Below are 15,037 nucleotides of genomic sequence, written 5' to 3' on the forward strand. Positions count from 1 at the left end.
GGCTTTATACTCCCAGCTGTCCCCTCCCCTATATGGTGTCTACCTCTTTTACTTTTTATTTACTCCAAAGGACTTCGGAAGGAGCCATTTTCCTAGGAAGCTCTACTCTGGTTCCCTCTCTTCTGTAACTTCTCTCTCTGTGCCTTAGATTGCATTCCCTGGTCACCACTGACCTGCTAGGTGCGAAGCCCAGCTGTCATGTGACATTTCATTCTAGTGCCTACTTCTTGTCTTCATGATTCCATTTAACTGCATTTTCTCCTGCCTCATGGGCAGGAGACTTTCTGCAGTCATCTGCTCTCTCTAAATGTCAGTGGGTACCCCAGCTTTCCTGTGTTGTCCTTAATGCTTTGCTTTCCTTTGTTGATGCTGTTGTCACCTGTCTACACTCAGACTGCCCACCCTATTAGTCCAATCACCCCTCACACCTCCCACAGGCACTTTTCTTTCAGTTTGTCCCACACCAGACCACTCATTTTGCTGTTCTTCCCTCTGTCATTTTGGTAAGAAGCATGGTACCTGTTTGACTGTTAAGCCAGAAACTTGGGAAACACTGACTCTATTTCATGTTCATTGTCACATTGCTCCACGGGTTTCCCACCATGACTGTTATCTGTTAAGTAGACTAAACAGCCTTTGTCTACAGCCTGCTTTCTGCTTTGCTATCTGACTCTGTTCTCTTCAAGGGGACCAGTGACTCATCCCAGCTCCTCTCTGTTGGTGCTGAGGATCACATCCAGGGCCATCTACTCGCTAAGCAAGCACTCTACCACTGGGCTACACCCTAGCCAGACAGATTTTTTTAAAAGGAAAATCCGATCATGTTGCTTCCATATTTAAAAATCTGCTGGGTTTCTGCCAAGATGAAATCCAAGCTTCTCAGTGTGGCTCTTCAGATCCTGGCTCCTTCTTTCTCCAAAGCTCCATGATCCACTCAGAAAGCCACTCTGAATCCTGCTATAGACTGAATGTGGTAGTCAGAAGCTGGAGGTTTATAGAACCTAACTAGAACCATTTCTTTCCCTAGAACCACTGTTCCTGTAACAGGATAGTAGCTTGCAAACAAGATGCCTCCCACAGAGGATCTAAGAAACACTCTCAAGAGGCTGCCTTTTATTTTTTTGAAAGATTTATTTATTTTATATATGTGAGTACATTGCCACTGTCTTCAGACAGAGTAGAAGAGGGCATCAGATCCCATTACAGATGGTTGGTTGTGAGCCACCATGTGGTTGCTAGGAACTCAACTCAGGACCTCTGGAAGAGCAGTCAGTGCTCTTAACCATCTCTCCAGCCCCCAAAGCTGCCTTTTTAATGGTACAATACTTCAAAAGCTTCTACCATGAGAAGAAAAGTAGGAAGAACATAAGGCCAGATTAAAGAACAGGTTAATAGACAAGTCAATAAATTTGGGCCAGGTTATCCTAGAATGCTCTGTGCCTTGGCTCTGGTCAGATTTCTCTGCATCAGCACCAGGAAGGAGGCCAGTCCTGGGCATCATGCCTGGGATGCCAGCTGAACTGTTTAGGTAGTGAATCAGCCTAGGCTACCATCAGTCCTAGGGACCGGTCCCACTTCATCACTTTCCACTGGTCTGGGTCTTTGTGCCTATGCTCATTCCATGTCCAGAGACACTGGGGAAGAGGCCTGGTTTAAAGGATGGTGAACAAAGGGATGGATCTCTGGCACAGTGCTGGGGAGACTCAGGCAGTGACCAAAGCCAGCGTGAGACAGAGTGATGCCTGGGCTGGTGAGGCCCAGAGAGAGTTTTCATGCTCAGAGGATATTGTACTCCTGTAACTTCTCTCCTAAGTAAAAGCGGGTAAAGAGGAAGGGGCTCATGTCGATGGTCTTAAAGTGACCCTCTAGCATGATTTCTGCCACAGCGCGACCGATGCCAGGTGCATGCTGAATCCCACGACCACTGAAGCCCGTAGCAAAGTACATGTTGACAACTAGTGGGTGGGGGCCCACCACGCCATTCTGGTCAAAAGTATTGTAGTCATAATAGCCAGCCCAGGCACTCTGTACCTGCAGGTGAAAAGATGCTGAGGTTCTTGGTAAAGCAACGGACGTGCTCAACCCACAACCTTGCTCAGGATCATCTGCTAAAGGGCCCATGTGATGGGATAGATCCAGTAGGTTTCTTAGCAATTGTTAGTTAGAGGGAACACAACAGGTCAAAACAGAAACAATTATTCCCCTTTAGTTACCTCCAGAGTCTTAAAAGATGGCACCCTCTGGACCAAATGAGGCCACACTTTGTTCTGGAAGAAGTCATGGTCCACTTTCAGATTTGTTGGGTCTGGTTCTTCCTCCTAAGTAAGAGGTAGAGACAAGGTTTCTATATTGCTTGGAGTATGAGGGCAAGCCAAGAGCTGATTCCTATAATCAATCCCTTCAGTGGATTCCAATTCTAACATGAAGGAGAGCAAAGCCTCCCCACCACTTCCCAATGGCTTGCCTCTTTAATGGCATCTTGTTTATGTCTCCTTGAAACTTCATTTACCTCAGTAGGACTACAGCCACCTAGGTAGTTGCTGCCCAATCCTTCCCGTCGGAAATAGACTCCACTAATGTCTGCAACCAACGGTGTCTCCAGACCTGGTCCCTGTGGGCAGTGCCATAAGTGCACATACCTGTCATGATCAGGTGAGTTATGACATTGCAGGAATAACACTCACCAACCCTTTGCCCAGACCACACTTGCACACACACAAATACATCCTAAACTTTTTTTTTTTTTTTTTTTTTTTTGGTTTTTCGAGACAGGGTTTNTTTTTTTTTGGTTTTTCGAGACAGGGTTTCTCTGTGTAGCCCTGGCTGTCCTGGAACTCACTTTGTAGACCAGGCTGGCCTCGAACTCAGAGATCCGCCTGCCTCTGCCTCCCGAGTGCTGGGATTAAAGGCGTGCGCCACCACGCCCGGCCATCCTAAACTTTTGTAACAGTTCTTTTTCATCCTTAGCTGTCCTGACGGTAGCTACCTTTTCCTTGGCTCCACAGGTAGCTTGGTGCCCTGGAGGGTGCCAGGAAGTCCCTTCCCAATACCAGCCAGCTCTGCAATTTTCCCAGACCAGGCTCCTGCAGCATTGATCACTACAGCACATTCCACTGGCTGATACTCCAGGCTCTTGTCCATTTTTACCTGTAGGAACCAGAGGGTAAGAGGAAGGAAGCTGGGCTGTGTGTGAGGGGAATAAGGGCACACAATGGATCCTGACAGGTTTATTTCCCTTTAAGCCCAACTTTTATCAGTGCTGGAAGCAGGTAGAAGACCGACATCTGAGTAGATTATCTCCCTTCTTGCCCTCCACTTTATAAAAAGCACAATACAACTTGGGATTTACATGGACATTGTTGATCCTTCTCAAGACTACGTGCTCCCCAGTTGGGGTCTTCATTGGGGTAGATGAAGTGATGAAACCTGCAGGGAAGAAATTAAAAATTAAGCCCTTCAGGAAGGGTTAGCTCAGGGATAGAGTATATACCTAGTATGCATGAGACCCTAGGTTCTAGCTCTCGTGTTCCAATCAACATATACGGATGGGCCATTTGGGGCAGAGCAGAAGGCTATGAGTGAGCTGGACTTCCTCCCATGTTTCCCCCCTCAGGAGACTCTCCCTGTGTCTGTCTGATGTCTCCCGAGCAGCTGCAGAACACGTTTTCCTGGATAAACATAGACACAAAGATAAACACAAAGACACAAAATGGTGCTTTGATTGAGAATGCCCCTGTAAGCTCATATTTGCATGCTTAGTCCCCAACTGATGAACTGTTTGGGAAGGATTTGGAGGTGTGTCCTTGTGGGAGGAGGTGTGTCACTGTGAATAGGTCTTGAGGTTTTAAAAGCCCATACTAGGCCCAGTGTCTGTCTATCTTTCTCTCTGCCTGCTGCCTGTGGATCAGGATGTAGTTCAGAGATACTTCTTTTGCATCATTTCTGCTGCCACCATGCTCCCCGCCATGATGATAATGATGGATTGATCTTCTGAAGCTCTGAGCATCCCCTAGCTAAAATCTTTCTTTTATAAGAGTTGCCTTGGTCATGGGATCTCTTCAAAGCAATAGAACAGTAATGAACACACACAGACACACACTGCCCTTGAGGGAAATAGGGGGTCATTCTGGTTTCTTTTGAGAAAGGGTCTCATGTAACACAGACTAGTCTCAGACCTCCTATGTAGTAGAGAGTAACCCTCAACTTATTATGTTCCTGCCTGTACCTGCAGAGTTCTGGGATTACAGGCATGCAGCACGGTGCCCAGTTTATGGGGCATAACCTAGGGGCATGGGTCTTAGGGTTTCATGCATGCTAGGCAAGCACTCTCCTGGCTCCGCAACCACCACTGCTCATTCAAGGAAAGAAAATGGGAAGGATGAGTGCTTTTCCATGGACACTCAAGAGACATCAAGAAACCCAAATAAACTTGGCTACCCAGGAGGCAGTGTAGTGAGAAGAAAGCTGAACTGCTTAGCAGAAGATGGCCTCTCACACTAACCCTAGGTGAGCCTGTGAGCAGAAAGGTAGAGCCTGGGCTAGGCCTTGTCCTAGGTGTAAGACATAGCAGAGGGAATGAGACTTTGGACTCACGTGTCACTTCTCCCTGGCAGAAAAAGACTCCCATTGACTGGACCTTTCGACGAAGACCCTGGAGCAAAGACCAGGCATCAAACCAACCTTCATCCTCCAATCCTGACATAAGGAAAAAAAAAACTCATGAAGCCCTGGTACCCTCCTTTTCCCACTGTATGCCCCCCCCCCCCGCCACGGCCCCCACACTTCTTTTTTTTTTTGGTTTTTTGAGACAGGGTTTCTCTGTGTAGCCCTGGCTGTCCTGGCGCTCACTTTGTAGACCAGGCTGGCCTCGAACTCAGAAATCCACCTGCCTCTGCCTCCCGAGTGCTGGGATTAAAGGCGTGCGCCACCACGCCTGGCTTCCCCACACTTCTTTAGGGCTTTAGAAGCAGGGAAAGTCATCTTGACCAACTCTACTAGAGTGCAGTCATACTGAAGGTCAGAGAAGCAGCACGGTTTGGGGCAGACCCTGTTACTCAGGAGGAAAGTGGCCCTCCTTCAGTATGGAGATGGCACACTGAGACTTCCAACCCAAGGAGCCTTCAATCTCTATCTTCAGGGAGAGAAAGACATGTGCTTTGATGGTGAGCCTCACCATAAGACGCCAGAGCTACGCCCTCTACGTTTATCCAGGGAAACTTGGTCTGCAGCTGCTCAGGAGACATCAGACAGACTTTGGCTCCTTCCTGTCTAAGAGAAATGTGTGCATCTCAGTTAATGTGTTAGGGAGAATATTCTGAGGGGAGAAACATGGACCCTGGCTCCAGGAGAGGACGGCCAGTTCACTCAGTTCTGTCTGTCCCAAATGCCCCATTTCTCTTGACTGCTGGGTGTGAAGACCCATTTTTCCTTTTCTACATTCCTCTCTCCCTTCAGTACTCTCAACTCCTTGCCCTGACCTATTCTATCTCCTTTCATAAGATGGTGGGGAACCACGTACCACTGCCTCCTGTAAAACACTTTCTTCCCTGCTGCCTAGCACAACCTTGTCCCTCAGAATGAGTGTCTCCTCTAGAACACTAACTGGCCAGGGAATCAAAGTGCCAAGAAACACTCCTATGAGCCAGTGTCTAGTTTAAACTGAGGCACAATGCTTACTAGATCTTGTCCCAGTTTCCCCACATGTAAAATGGGATGTTCTGATTAATTAATGAGTTAGCATCCGCAGACATTTATCTGGTTTCACTAGTGAGATTCACAGCATATCAGAAGAGAGCCTGTGCATACCATATCACAAAGATGCCCAACCCTTAACTGAAGCTCAATGTGCTAAGGCCAACCTGCTGCCTACTTTTATTTGTGGACCACACTCAATTATGTCTATGTTTTGTCTGTGGCTACTTTTGTGCTATAATGGCAAAGCAGAAAAGTTGAAATAGAGACAAAATGACAAGCAAAACCTAAAATATTTACTGTCTGGCCCTTTATATAATTTGCTGATCCCTAAATTAGGATTCTTGTTATAAGCACAGTACCCTTGCCACTCCCTAGAGATTCTGGTTTGCTAGGTTTGGGAGTATCTTACATGGGTGCTAAGTGTCCACGACTGGGCGATAGCCCTCGTCATGGGGTCTTGAAGGTTTAAATAGGCCCATTTTTCCTGATAATAAGAGCTACTAATGAGGAGATTCTTATGACATGACCTTCAGCTTCCCCATTTCTAACTTGGTATAGGAGCTCAGTGAAGTATGTGAAGCCAAGAAGCAGCTCAGGGCAGTGCTGGGCACCCACCTTTGCATTTTCACATTGTTTTCCAAGGTGGCAGCATCCTTTTCTGAAGCTAGCAAGAGACAGCCTGAAGGGTTGAACTGAAGTTCCACAGGAGGAGCATCCACCACAGCCAGGTACTCCTGTGTGCAAAGAAAAAGAGCTGCTCTCCAAGGAGGCTGACAAAAGGGAGCCTCCCTGGCCTCACCACAGCTCCAGGAGCAGTGGCCCAGATCAAGACAAACCCTTCTCTAGGCACCAACACTGGAAGACAGTCAAGGATCCCAATACCTTGTTGCCTCAAACACACTACTTCTCCTTGGTTCCCCTTACCAGCTAGGCTACTGATCTCTGGGCTAAAGAAAGGGCTCCCACCCCAGCCTTCAAATCTTACTGTACATACATTTATGTTCCGGAGAAAGTTGATTGAAAAGAGTGAGAGTTGGACATTCTCAGGCACAGAAAACTGCTGCCAAATCCCGCCCACAGAAGGCCCTGTGGAGGAAGCCCGTGAATACTGTGAAAAGAAAAACCGAGGTAGACGGTCATGATGTAATATATAGTGGAATCCTGCAATGGAAGCTGTCAGTTATACATTTAAATGCAAAGGGGAATCATTTTTCAAGGAGCAAGTATGGGTAAATGTTCTGGAGCACGTGTAATCCGAGCACTTGGTAGGCACAGAATGGAAGATGCTGAGTTCAGGGCCAGCTTCAGCCATATATTGAAACCCCATCTCCAAAGAGATTAAACAACAGTAACAACGTCCCTTCCCCTTCCCCAACAAAACAATGTTATTGCTGCGGGTCTTTTTTGAGGGAGGAAGAACCTCAATAAGATGACTGCCCTTACTCCCTGACCTCACCGTGTGGTCTTGCTCCACCACCAGCACCCGAATGGCACCTTTTCTACTCTCCAGCTTCTTCAGCCAAAAGGCCACAGACAGACCAAGAATCCCACCTCCAATGATGACCACATCCGCCTGTTCTGGGGGCAGGTGGCTGGTGTCATACAGCACTTCATATTTCTTTCCAGGCAGGATGGAATCAATCTTCTTCTTAAAGTCAGACACCTTTGCATCCCAGTCTGCAGGACAATTACAGTTAGATGACTTATGTTCTTTTCTGCGTGGTTGGGGGTTGGAGGATGGGTACAGGAAAAGGCGGGCTGAAATCGGCATTTGGGTTGGCACACCTCCAATGTCATCCTTTCTCATAAGCTCACCTCATATGCAGCAGTATTGTTACCACTTTGTTGTTTGGTCTTTGTCCCACCAGGCCCCAATTATCATGGATCTTCTCTAACACTGGAAGATTCAACTTCCTAAAATTCTGTTTCCCCATCAAGCGAGGTGTGACTCACATTATTTAGCTCTTGCAGATCTCTCTCCCTCCTGAACCCCAGTCTCAGATATCACAGGCCCAGGGAACACGAGTCCCTAGTATACTTCATACTGCACAGCCTTCTAAAGCCGGGCACCTCTGTAATGGTTTCTTATCCTTATCCATTATCGCCAGCAAGCTTCCATTTATATGGCATTGTCCACTGGGAAGTGCCTCCTTGAGAGCCATACACTTGCCTCGGCTCTTTGACCTTTAGCAGGCAAGCCTACCCCTTCCCCTAGCTAACTCTCTGTCCCGCCAGCACGAGGCAGGGGGTCGAACCTTGAAGGTCATATCTATGGAGGGTTTGGGCTCCCCAGAACCACTGCTGCCCTCAGCTTTACCCGGAATAAAGCCTCCTTTGCGTGTTCGTAGCCCCCGGTATGGGAGGCCCGGGCCTAAGCCAAGACGCAGCGCTCTGCGAAACATGGCATTAGTGCCCGGCTCTTTTCAGCTTGAGGTGCCTGCCCCTCAAGCCGACTCTGTCCTTCCAGTCATCGGTCCGCGCCACGGGGAATAGATACGAACGCGCCGATTAGCCGGTAGTGCTCTTCAGGCTCCACCCCTCCACGCTATAGGGGAGCTAGTGCCTCGGGAGTCCCGCCCCTGTGTGCTATTGGTCAGTCTGGCGTCTACGTCATCACGTGCGCCCTGAGCGGGGAAGGGGCGGGACCACGGAGGCTCGTAGCGGAAGTGCGGCTGAACCGGTTTCCGGAGGCTGCTGGTGTGACGTGTCCCGCGCTTGGCGCAGCAGGAAGCGGCGGCGGACGCGGCCCGAGTTCCCGGCGCCGGTCTCGGCCTCAAGTCGTATCCCGCTTCCGTCATGCTTGACTTCTTCACCATCTTCTCGAAGGGCGGGCTTGTGCTCTGGTGTTTCCAGGGCGTGAGCGACTCGTGCACCGGGCCCGTGAATGCGTTGATTCGTTCCGTACTGCTGCAGGTACCACCCCCGCGGGGCAGAACTCCGGGCTGTCGTCCCTCAGACCCAGACTGTGGTCCCCCTTCCAGTAGTAACTCCATGCTTTCCGTTCTGATCTCCTCAAACTGGTCGCTTACCGGCCACCCAGGATCGACTTCCTTGCCTGGATCACAGCATCCCGAAACTTTGCGACGCCCCCCACACCTCCCGTTTCCGGGGCTCTAGCCATGTTCTGGCGTCCTAATGGACTTGAGCTCCCTCTCCACTCATCCGAGCAGCGTGCTTTTCTGCTGTTTTGACGTTGGGTGAAACTGTGAATGCGAGAACACCTTTCAGGAACACTAAATGGTTCACAGCTGCTAGAAGATCTGATTGTTTATATATGACTGTTTACTTCCTGGCTCTCAAGTGTCCTGTCTCCTGTCCCAGCTTTACCCCTTGTCCTTACTTGGTGTCTGTCTATCTGTCTCTCTTTTTCTGAGGGGATGCTAGAAATGTCACAGTACTCCCTTGTTGAGGGCAGGATTATATCTGGTTATTTCCCAAACATAGTCCAAAGTCTGGTTTTGCTGTGGATATAGCCTGACTGCTGAAACGCTCTTTTTTCCAGGAACGGGGCGGCAACAACTCTTTCACTCATGAGGCTCTCACACTCAAGTATAAACTGGACAACCAGTTTGAGCTGGTGTTTGTGGTAAGTGGGGGTATGTTAGAATGACAAGTTATGTTTTCAACAGCATCCCCACTGATGAACCTAATTAATTGTGGGTATTGTGTATGTAATAAAGTAATAGAAAAAATTAGGAATGTGGAGGGGAGAAAGCAAGGGACTTCTGGGTAAGATGGAAAGCTTGGCTGTCTCTTGGGGCAGGAAACCTATCTCTGGAGGCTTGGGTTGAGTTGGCTTCCTTCCATTCTGGGCTGGCATGTAAGGAGATCTATTGGCTCTGTCTCCTTCCATAAACAGGTTGGCTTTCAGAAGATCCTCACGCTGACCTATGTAGACAAGTTGATAGATGATGTGCACCGACTGTTCCGGGATAAGTATCGCACAGAGATCCAACAACAGAGTGCTTTAAGTCTATTGAATGGCACGTTTGATTTCCAAAATGACTTCCTGCGGCTCCTTCGGTGAGAGGCTTTCCCGTTCAAAGGGAAAATTTTCATGATTTAAGAGTGCCTGCCTGTCGGTGGCACATCAATATTAACCTGGGTTCAAAACAGTCACATTTTGTAGCTTGTTTCTTATAGTCCTTTTGATATGTGGGATCTTTTTCTTAAGTCAGAGTTGTCCTCTTATATGGGTAGAAAGACCAACTAGGCTCTTTTCTCTTTAGTGAAGCAGAGGAGAGCAGTAAGATCCGTGCTCCCACTACCATGAAGAAATTTGAAGATTCTGAAAAAGCTAAGAAACCTGTGAGGTCCATGATTGAAACACGGGGGGAAAAGACCAAGGAAAAAGCAAAAAACAACAAAAAAAAGGGGGCCAAAAAGGAAGGTGTGTTTGAGTTTCCTGACCCTACTAGGGCATACAAGATGTTAGCATAGAATTATCAAGCTCTGTGGTACTCTTTGACATTGCTAGCCTCCTTTAACTTAATGCTCAGCACCCTATCATCCCCTTGAGGCATTGTAGTCTCCAAGGTGTTTGGTCCAAGTTTGCTCTTTCGGGTTTGGAAGAACTTTGGTTATTACCTGGGTGGTTGGGATTTATGTTTCTTTTCCTCCAGTGAGGTTTCTTTTAACAGGTTCTGATGGCACTTTGGCTACCAGCAAAACAGCCCCTGCAGAAAAGTCAGGCCTCTCAGTGGGACCTGAGAACGGAGAACTTTCCAAAGAGGAGCTGATCCGTAGGAAGAGGGAGGAGTTCATTCAGAAGCATGGGAAGGGTCTGGACAAATCCAGGTCAGCATTGTTCCCCAGTCTCTGGGGACTGTTACCCAGCTGTGCTGGGGGCAGGGGACTCTCCTCTCATCTTCTTTCCTACTTTTCTCCTATAAGTTTTTCTTATGTGATCCTTTGCAGTAAATCTTCAAAGTCAGATACTCCAAAGGAGAAGGGCAAAAAAGCACCCCGGGTGTGGGAACTAGGTGGCTGTGCTAACAAGGAAGTCTTGGATTACAGTACTCCCACCACCAATGGAACTCCAGAGGCAGCCCTTTCTGAAGATATCAACTTGGTAAGATGCATAAAGGTCAGAGTGAAGATCACCATTGGCCAGAAATTGAGAAGGAAACAGTTGGAGGGTATATCTGGATTTGAGAGAGGAATGAACTATATGTGGGTTTTTCTAAGGTTTCAAATACTGTTGCCAGGGTATATCCTGGGCTCTTCCCCTCAGCTGTTAGTGTTCTTGATCACACCTCTTTTCTTTGCCTGTGTTCTCTAGATTCGAGGAACTGGGCCTGGGGGACAGCTTCAAGATCTGGATTGCAGCAGCTCAGATGATGAAGGGGCCACTCAAAATACCAAGCCTAGGTAGAAGGATTTCAGGTGGGAGGTGGTGTGGATGCAGAATTGATGATCCATACCTCCTGCCTGCTGGCCTTATGCATACTTGTGACCTTCTGTAATTGTAGTGCTACCAAGGGAACTCTGGGTGGCATGTTTGGGATGCTGAAGGGTCTGGTGGGTTCCAAGAGCTTGAGTCGAGAAGACATGGAATCTGTGCTAGACAAGATGCGTGATCATCTCATTGGTGAGTCTGGAGGACTGGCTTGACTGACAATGACATAGTTCATTAGGAATAGAACCATTTTCTAAGCTGTGCTCTTGAGACCTGATCATTGTTAACACGGAACTCACAGCTGTCCATCTCTTCTCAGCTAAGAATGTGGCTGCTGATATTGCTGTCCAGCTCTGTGAATCTGTTGCCAACAAGTTAGAAGGGAAAGTGATGGGGACATTTAGCAGTAAGTATCTCCACATGTCACAAAGTGCTCATGCATTTCAGAGGTGATACAGTCAGACAGCTTTGGTATGTGCCTTTTAGCAAACATCTTTAAATTTCCAAACCTCTATGATAGAACAGCCTTTAGGACTTAACAGGACAGTTAATTGAGATAATAAAGTAATAGAGCAGTGTGACTTGAATTCTGGGGGAAAACCTAGTATGGTCTGAATTCCATTAGTTCAGAAAGATGTTGGGTATCAAGTATATTTGATTTTATGATTGAATCCATCCACCTCCCTTTTAAGCTGTGACTTCAACAGTCAAGCAAGCTCTACAAGAATCTCTAGTACAGATCCTACAGCCACAGCGTCGTGTAGACATGCTCCGGGATATCATGGATGCCCAACGTCGCCAGCGCCCTTATGTTGTTACCTTCTGTGGTGTTAATGGAGTAGGGAAGTCTACCAATCTTGCCAAGGTCAGCTCAGTTCCACAGCCTGCTTTTCCACCCTGTGCTTTAGAATCCTGGGTCTAGGTGACAGTTTTCTTTAACTTTTTTGCAGATTTCCTTTTGGCTTTTAGAGAATGGCTTTAGTGTCCTCATTGCTGCCTGTGATACATTTCGGGCTGGGGCTGTTGAGCAGCTTCGTACACACACCCGGCGCCTGACTGCCCTCCATCCCCCCGAGAAGCATGGTGGCCGTACGATGGTGCAGTTGTTTGAAAAAGGCTATGGCAAGGACGCTGCTGGCATTGCCATGGAAGCCATTGCCTATGGTACAGTGTGGGGACCAAGGGGCTTGTTGTGTCCTTGTCCGGGGAATTTGCACAGACTAAGGCTATTACTAGAGAAGTCAGGGTAAATTACTTGTATGGGTGGTTTTGGGTAGTAATGTGTGTAGTTAAAGGAAAGCTGGTGTATCCTAACTGTAAACCTGAATGTGGTCTTTTTCCTACTTCTCTCCTTTCCCTGAATGGTTTTGGTGGTGGCCAAGAATAGGACAGGTTTTTCCTTATGTTACCTTGTAACCAAATCCAGAGTCTGGGCAAGTAAACAGGATAGGCTTTTCAAATAACCCACACTTGGACATCTTAGGAAGCTGGCAGTGAGCATGAGTGACAGTTGGGTGACTTTTCACATAGCCAGTATAGGAAATCTTGAGAAGTTGGTAGTGTGAGTGAGAGTTCCATGCTTGGAGTTGACTGTTTTTCTCTTTCTAGCACGTAACCAAGGCTTTGATGTGGTGCTGGTAGACACTGCTGGCCGCATGCAAGACAATGCCCCTCTGATGACTGCCCTGGCCAAACTCATTACTGTCAATACACCTGACTTGGTGCTGTTTGTAGGGGAGGCCTTAGTAGGCAACGAAGCTGTGGATCAACTGGTGAGAGGGTTTGGGCCCAGTTCCCTTTACAACTTAAACCTTGGCAAATTAGGTGGGTTCTTATGTTACCTTTTCACTTTCTAGGTCAAGTTCAACAGAGCCTTGGCTGACCATTCTATGGCTCAGACACCTCGGCTCATTGATGGCATTGTTCTTACCAAATTTGACACCATTGATGACAAGGTAAAAATGGATGACTGAATGAGACTGGGAAGGAGGAATGGCTGTCTTTAAAGGAAATGGAGGCGTTGAGTGAAAACAGGGCTTGAGTTGATTGATTGGCCATCCATTTTCTCTTCTTCAGGTGGGAGCTGCTATCTCTATGACATACATCACAAGCAAACCCATCGTCTTTGTGGGTACTGGCCAGACCTACTGTGACCTACGCAGTCTCAATGCCAAGGCTGTGGTGGCTGCCCTCATGAAGGCTTAATGTGGCTCTTGCCTAATACCAAATCGCCGCTTGCCCCAAGTCCCTATTCCTATATCAAGAATGTGCTTTAGAGTATGTGAGCAACTTGTCTTCAGTGTAGTACAAAGGCAGAGTGAGGGGAGCTTTGGAGACTTGCAGCTCCTTCTAACCCAATCCTTTGTTCAGCCCTACCTCCTTCTGCAAGGAGGGCCTAATCATGTTATAATCACTGCCCAATGACCCTCCCTCTTCCTACTCAGGCATCCCCTTCACTCTGCCTACAGACTCCATATCATAGCTTTGACCAATGGTTGGAAAACCCAACACCTGGAGTGTTGCTAGTGTGATCACAGAGCCATGGTGAGATAAGGAGCAGTTTGAGGTCCCAGCTCTAATGGCTTACTTCCAGAGCCAGCTCTGGATCTTAATGGCATCTATCTAGAAGAATACAACAGCTTCTGGGTCCCTAGTGTCAGGATGACAGCCACCTCACTGTGGCAGTGATGGTGGCCCATTCTTAATTGCTGCTAATTATAAATCTGGTGATGAACTCCACACCTGATTTTTGCCCCAAAGCATCAGTTAGGCCTTGTTACAAATGAGTGAAAGGCGAGTGCCCACTTCTCAGAAACAAGGGAGCAGGGTTGCCTTCCAACCTGTCCCTGCTCCCAGAATCTAGATGGAAGCTTTGCATGTTTACCTTCCTGGGAGAGAACCAGTTGTTAGAGGGATTATTGTTGTCCCATACCCCACCCAACCCTCAGCCTCCTGAGCAGGTCCTGGCTTTTCCTCATTCTCTTCTACAGTGCCTGGTAGACAAGTGCTACGTTGAAGAACACAAACCTCTTGTTAAGACTTGTCCTGTAGTTTGGTATTACAGATGTGCTACTAGTGCAATAAGGTGAAGGCTGTCTGCCCAGAGAAATACATAATTTATATAAGAAAATAAATTTCATAAAGAAATTGCCTCTTAGGTTCCTATTATTTTATACAGGATATAAAATTAGGATGGTAACTCATACTAGCTATATAGTTCTTGGGCTTCTTTTTGGCAAGGGCATGATAGGAACTAGTAGTGCTCTAAGGAATTGGGTAAGTGCCTGTGCTGAGAAGGATCACCACCCTATGATGAAAATAGAAGAATGCCAGTTTTTAACAGTAACTCTTCAAAGTAGAGCCAGAGCCCTGGCAAGTAAATGAACAAGCTTTTAATACAGCTCAGTTATGTAAAATACTGTACACTGTAAAAGATCTAGAAAACTAGAGCTTCAAGTCATGTTTTAAAAAAGCCATAAGCTCAATTGAAAAACCAAGTGGAGTACAAAACTGCAACAAGAGCCCACTGACTCCATGACTTCTTGCTCCTCAAGTCCTGCAGAGCTGCAGCCATAGCCAGGAGTCATCACATTGGTCTGCTGTGTAGACAAGCCTGTCCAGTCTTGGGGTAGGTAGGAGCTGCACTGGGTCCTGATGTCATTGGGTGTTAAAATGGACCAGGCAGCAGAGTGTCGAGAAACAGCCAGCATGAAGGGAAGGTGCAACACTGCCACCCCTATCCTACCCCAAGCTTCAACTTCTGGGTATTGGTACTTCCTGGGAGCTGTGTTGAGTTCTTGCAAGTTTGCTTGTTAACATATCCACAGGAAGGCCCCACAGCATGGTCTAATGGTGATTGCTCCAGCTTGCTCAAGTACTACAGCCTATGGAGAAACAAAAGACAATAAAGTTCCATAGAGCAAGTCTAGACATCTGAAGCTGCAG

At 47.5% G+C, this 15,037-nt stretch overlaps 3 protein-coding genes across 5 annotated transcripts in view; 1 reads left to right on the plus strand and 2 right to left on the minus strand.

Moving 5' to 3' along the window:
- Positions 1-1,125: 1,125 nt before the first annotated feature.
- Foxred1 (FAD dependent oxidoreductase domain containing 1) lies at positions 1,126-8,260 on the minus strand. Its single transcript, XM_021171971.1, has 11 exons — positions 8,012-8,260; positions 7,151-7,371; positions 6,689-6,802; positions 6,310-6,428; positions 5,174-5,268; positions 4,594-4,695; positions 3,350-3,426; positions 2,987-3,147; positions 2,510-2,639; positions 2,214-2,318; positions 1,126-2,031 (listed from the first exon to the last, which is right to left on the minus strand). Exons 1-11 carry the CDS (start codon positions 8,094-8,096, stop codon positions 1,777-1,779), a joined length of 1,464 nt encoding a protein of 487 aa, XP_021027630.1. The 5' UTR covers positions 8,097-8,260; the 3' UTR covers positions 1,126-1,776.
- A 108-nt stretch (positions 8,261-8,368) lies between these two features.
- On the plus strand, positions 8,369-14,244 carry Srpra (SRP receptor subunit alpha). The gene is made up of 14 exons (XM_021171372.2): positions 8,369-8,607; positions 9,197-9,280; positions 9,554-9,717; positions 9,924-10,084; positions 10,335-10,491; positions 10,612-10,765; positions 10,976-11,064; positions 11,166-11,284; positions 11,412-11,498; positions 11,785-11,957; positions 12,043-12,256; positions 12,701-12,864; positions 12,949-13,047; positions 13,169-14,244. Exons 1-14 carry the CDS (start codon positions 8,491-8,493, stop codon positions 13,295-13,297), a joined length of 1,911 nt encoding a protein of 636 aa, XP_021027031.1. The 5' UTR covers positions 8,369-8,490; the 3' UTR covers positions 13,298-14,244.
- Fam118b (family with sequence similarity 118 member B) overlaps positions 14,194-15,037 on the minus strand; it is a 51,240-nt gene continuing 50,396 nt past the window's right edge. The window contains exon 7 of one of the 3 annotated variants that reach the window (XM_029481589.1): positions 14,194-14,976. In XM_029481589.1, the coding sequence (XP_029337449.1) occupies positions 14,963-14,976 (14 nt within the window). In that variant the 3' untranslated portion in view covers positions 14,194-14,962. The remainder of the gene's footprint in view (positions 14,977-15,037) is intronic. The other 2 variants (XM_021171374.2, XM_021171373.1) reach the window with 2 other exon arrangements.

The sequence above is a fragment of the Mus caroli genome, chromosome 9, assembly GCF_900094665.2.
Source record: "Mus caroli chromosome 9, CAROLI_EIJ_v1.1, whole genome shotgun sequence".
NCBI classification, from domain to species: Eukaryota; Metazoa; Chordata; class Mammalia; order Rodentia; family Muridae; genus Mus; species Mus caroli.

Bases quoted from the DNA above. Each gene is read 5' to 3' on its own strand.
- Foxred1 (XM_021171971.1), bottom strand. From the start codon at position 8,096: ATGTTTCGCAGAGCGCTGCGTCTTGGCTTAGGCCCGGGCCTCCCATAC. The intron at 4,696-5,173 runs GTGAGGCTCACC...TCCTTATGTCAG, and splicing joins CGTAGCTCTGGCGTCTTATG to GATTGGAGGATGAAGGTTGG. The intron at 2,319-2,509 runs GTAAATGAAGTT...CCTCTTACTTAG, and splicing joins GTGGCTGTAGTCCTACTGAG to GAGGAAGAACCAGACCCAAC.
- Srpra (XM_021171372.2), top strand. From the start codon at position 8,491: ATGCTTGACTTCTTCACCATCTTCTCGAAGGGCGGGCTTGTGCTCTGG. The intron at 9,281-9,553 runs GTAAGTGGGGGT...TTCCATAAACAG, and splicing joins AGTTTGAGCTGGTGTTTGTG to GTTGGCTTTCAGAAGATCCT. The intron at 11,499-11,784 runs GTAAGTATCTCC...CTCCCTTTTAAG, and splicing joins AGTGATGGGGACATTTAGCA to CTGTGACTTCAACAGTCAAG.